The sequence below is a fragment of the Lactuca saligna genome, chromosome 5 (assembly GCF_052625555.1).
Source record: "Lactuca saligna cultivar CGN05327 chromosome 5, ASM5262555v1, whole genome shotgun sequence".
Classification (NCBI taxonomy): Eukaryota; Viridiplantae; Streptophyta; class Magnoliopsida; order Asterales; family Asteraceae; genus Lactuca; species Lactuca saligna.
The window spans coordinates 184,188,013-184,192,307 of record NC_136421.1 but is presented as its reverse complement, the minus strand read 5'-3'; the positions used below and the strand labels follow the sequence as shown (position 1 = coordinate 184,192,307).

Sequence of the window (4,295 nt, the reverse complement as noted above, 5' to 3'; positions counted from 1 at the left end):
CACTCCAAAAAGGTCAAGACTTGTTATGAATCAAGGACTTAGAAAGATGTACTGAAATACAAGCCAAGTTTGAAACTTTATACCTCTTGGATGTTGCTAGAGATGTGAAGATCCCATATCCAATGCTTCTTCAAGTTTCAAGGTGGTTTACTTCCTTCTTTCTCCTTCAAGATCATCAAAAACACACACAAGGGTCAATAATGCTCAAACAAGTGGCTAGGGTTTGCTACAATCGAATGGAGGTGTTGGAGGCTGATGAGAGATGACGTTAGAGGCCATAAAGATGATTAAATAGGGTCCAAACCCTAAATTTTAGGGTTTGAAACCTTCGCACTTACGTTCTGCATATGTGATGTACGCCCAACGTACTAACCTTCAACCTGAAATTTCAAAAATACCACTATGAGTCATTTTGCAATCATTCTCATACACAAGGGCTAAATACCATAAACCTTCATACTTAAGGATTAAATTTGGAAATACCCCATCGTTGGGGATGTTATAGATTAATGAACAAATCTTTGTATTTATTCGATTCATTTACAACCTTAGTTACGAGGGTTTTTATTTTAATATTGTAATGAGTTCCAAAAGAAATTAAAAAAATATATTTGTTATGTTTAACAAATCATCAAAAACAAAATTAGTTTTATAAAATATTAAATCAACTAAACATATTTTTACAATACTAGTATAATTTTTTTATGTAGAACGATCTTATTAATAATATGATTTTTTTAGGTTAAGATGTAATTTTGATTTGTTAATTTCAGTACTAAAATAACAAGAGATTAAATATAAATTAAAAATATCAAAGTATATTTTTTGAAGATTGTATCCAAAATAAAAGGGCAAAAACAAAATAAATGAGCTCGATGTTACTGAGCATAAAAACAATTAGTATTTAACTTTTTTATAATATTATTTATTTTATTTTAATGTAATACACGAATTGATTTGTGTAATACCCTTTTTTATTTTGTAGCTTATTCTGATACTTGTAATTTGTAAAGTTACATTTCAAAGATAAGCCCGACCCGAATAGATTGATTAGCCCATTTGCCAATTGCCAGACCAGTCACCGTGTTCAATACTTCAAGCCCATCGGAGTGTCTTCTTTCTTTCCCGCAGAACCCTTCCAAAGCAACACCCTGAGGAACGAATCGACCAACGACTGCAAATCAAGTAATCAACACATTTGAGCAAATGTTGAGACGAAAACTCTCATCTTTATTATCAAACTCCGTTAGAAATGCATCAGTTTACACCAAATCAACGTCACATTTCCCAATCACAAAGCTGTTGCACAACCCAATTCACCATTCAAACCTATTTCAGAAACCCGTTAATTCATTTGGGGTTCACAGCATTAGGGCTTACAGTTTGTTGAGCTTGAATGATCTGAGGGACAACAAAGGTGCTACGAAACAGAAAACAAGAAAGGGTCGTGGAATCGGGTCGGGTAAGGGGAAGACTGCGGGTAGGGGGCATAAGGGGCAGAAAGCGAGAGGCACTCATAAGTTTGGTTTTGAAGGTGGGCAAACTCCCTTGAGGCGTAGAATGCCCAAGAGGGGTTTCAAGAACCCTTTCAGCCTTGAATTTCAGGTAATTTCTTCTCCGGTTTATTTTGATTATTCTGAGTTTTAATTTCATGTTTATTATATTGTTTTGATGTAAAATACTAACTTTGTTTCAATAAAACTACATTTATTACATTAATATGTGATTTCTGCTCATTCTGGAAACGCGAATGCTGATTAAAATCAAACCAACAAACAGTCTTGTAACATCTGTGGAGCTTCTTTCTCTTGATTTACAATATCATAACCATCAAAACGTTTGATTTCAGAGGAATCAATTCGTCTAAATTTCCGCTCTTTCTGTCACATTAGCAAACATTAGATACAGAATCCAAAGCATGATAAACAATTAGAGACCAAAATAACTTCTTTAAGAGTATTGACACCATAATCACATAGTTAAACAAAGGAAGATACGAATATACGTTGGAATTTTTTTACTGAGGCATTTTATCAAACACTTAATAAGCATGCAAAAATACAAGACAATTTTTCAAAGAAAACCAAGCTTGTTCACAGGAACCTGTGGAAATCGAAAGACAATAGATAGGAAAGAAATCAATACATAAGGTTTTGTTACATGACTTTATTGCAATATTGATGAATTCTACTGAATTGAAATTGATTTTCCTTGTTACTCTTTACTTTAGGGAAAAAAAGTCAAAGCTAAATTGATATATAAGTAAGTATTATGCTTGTTTTTTTTCCAGCCAGTTGGTTTGGGAAAGATTGCAAGGTTGATCAATGCTGGGAAGATCGACTCTTCAGAACTCATCACAATGAAAACTCTAAAGGTATTTATTTATTCTCTATTATATTCATATATATATATATTTTTTTACTTTTGTAATAAGAGCTTAAGTGTAATTATCATTTATCAATTTATCATTAATAATCATGTTTCTAAAATAGGATACAGGAGCAATAGGAAAGCAAATAAGAGATGGAGTGAGGTTGATGGGACGTGGTGCTGAACATATACAATGGCCAATTCATCTTGAGGTGATCCCTTTATTAATTATAATAACTTTTTGTTTCAGTTATAACTTATAACATGTCATTTTTATATAAATTCAAACTAAAATGTTGTAATAAAAAGATATTAAAGTCGGATGCTATAATAAGTTAATAACAAACAAACCACCAAAAGTACATTTCTATTTATTTCATTTAACCATATTTCCCAAAAACAAAATGCCAGGTGTCACGGGTGACTGTGCGTGCAAAAGAAGCGGTTGAAGCAGTGGGTGGGTCCGTGCGAAAAGTGTATTACAACAAACTCGGTTTCCGCGCGCTTTTGAAACCGGAGTGGTTTGAAAAGAAGGGCAGACTCATTCCAAAAGCAGCAAGACCGCCACCTAAGCAAATGGATAAGGTTGATAGTATTGGCCGATTGCCAGCTCCCACAAAGCCGATTCCGTTTACAGAAGAAGATGACACGCAGACTGCCATGTCAGCATGAAACATACCTTTTGGTTTGGTTTTCTTTGTATTGTTATTTGAATAGCATAAGTGTTTCTTTTTTTAAAATTTCTTTTGGTTGCATTGGCATATCGGTTTTTGAACTCTTTGATGGTTGCATAAACTTGTAGTGATGAGGCTTTACAAGATGGTAAAACATGGTTTTGGAACTCTTATGTAAAATTGATTTGAAATTGTACAACAAGCTATAACATTACTTTTATCTTTTGAAACTATGACATAAATTCTAACATTATTAGATAAAAAAACCTTTTTTTTAATGTTTTGTAGTAATACAGATTATACAAGATAAAGTCACTCAACTATGGATACATTGATCAATAATAACCAACATTTTTTTATCTCACATTACACAATAAGAGGCGCATCTTTAGATACCAATAACCAACATATTGTATATTTCACATTACACAATAGTAAGTGCATATTTAGATACCGATTATCTAGGAAGAAAGGTGGTTACTCACATTGTGATCAAGTGTATGAATTTCTAGCTCTTAATGCGCCATGTCCTCTCTTGTTTCAGAAGACTCTAATAACTATCAAAATAATACATTACAACTCAAGGCACAACTCATTTATGCATCTAACACCTTCACCGAGTTCATAGTGCTCGATTACATAGTTAAAACTACATATGCTCCACGAATAACTTGTCTACAAGTCATGGGCTTAATTTCACCTTATTCATCATTTCACCAAACTAAGATTTATGGTCATCTTCCACGAATAATATGTTTACCAAACATATTACAACATTATTATTAAATTTTGCTTCCGTAATAAGCATACATAAGCTAAGGTTTCACCACCCTTCCAATTTCACAATGAGAGCACCAATTGAAGCTAACAAGAAGATGAACTCACCTTTAATCCAAGTGATTGTGTTAGATTTCTCATCTCCTTGATGTTTCCATGAATCTAGCTTCAACATCACATCTAGAGTATTTTTTTTGAACGGCAAAAACATACACACACATACATACATACATACATACATACTGTGACAACCCTATATTTTCCAAAAGCATTGTAACGCTCAAAAGTCAAATACAACTAAATTAACCTTGAAAATAAAGTATTCAAATATCTAAGTTGGGATGCATCAAATATTAGATAACGTGTCAAGGTTTCCGAAAACATAAAGAACGCTCAAAACCGGGTTATATTGAAGAAATTATAACCACTCGTATATTTACGACACGCCGTTAAAACATTATTTGACGTAAAAAG

At 32.9% G+C, this 4,295-nt stretch overlaps 1 protein-coding gene across 1 annotated transcript; it reads left to right on the top strand.

The window, feature by feature from the left end:
- Positions 1-1,102: 1,102 nt before the first annotated feature.
- On the top strand, positions 1,103-3,264 carry LOC144998850 (Ribosomal protein L18e/L15 superfamily protein). The gene is made up of 4 exons (XM_078958582.1): positions 1,103-1,605; positions 2,291-2,374; positions 2,493-2,582; positions 2,782-3,264. The coding sequence occupies exons 1-4, from the start codon at positions 1,207-1,209 to the stop codon at positions 3,040-3,042; spliced, it is 834 nt and encodes a 277-aa protein (XP_078814708.1). The 5' UTR covers positions 1,103-1,206; the 3' UTR covers positions 3,043-3,264.
- The last annotated feature ends 1,031 nt before the right edge of the window (positions 3,265-4,295 follow it).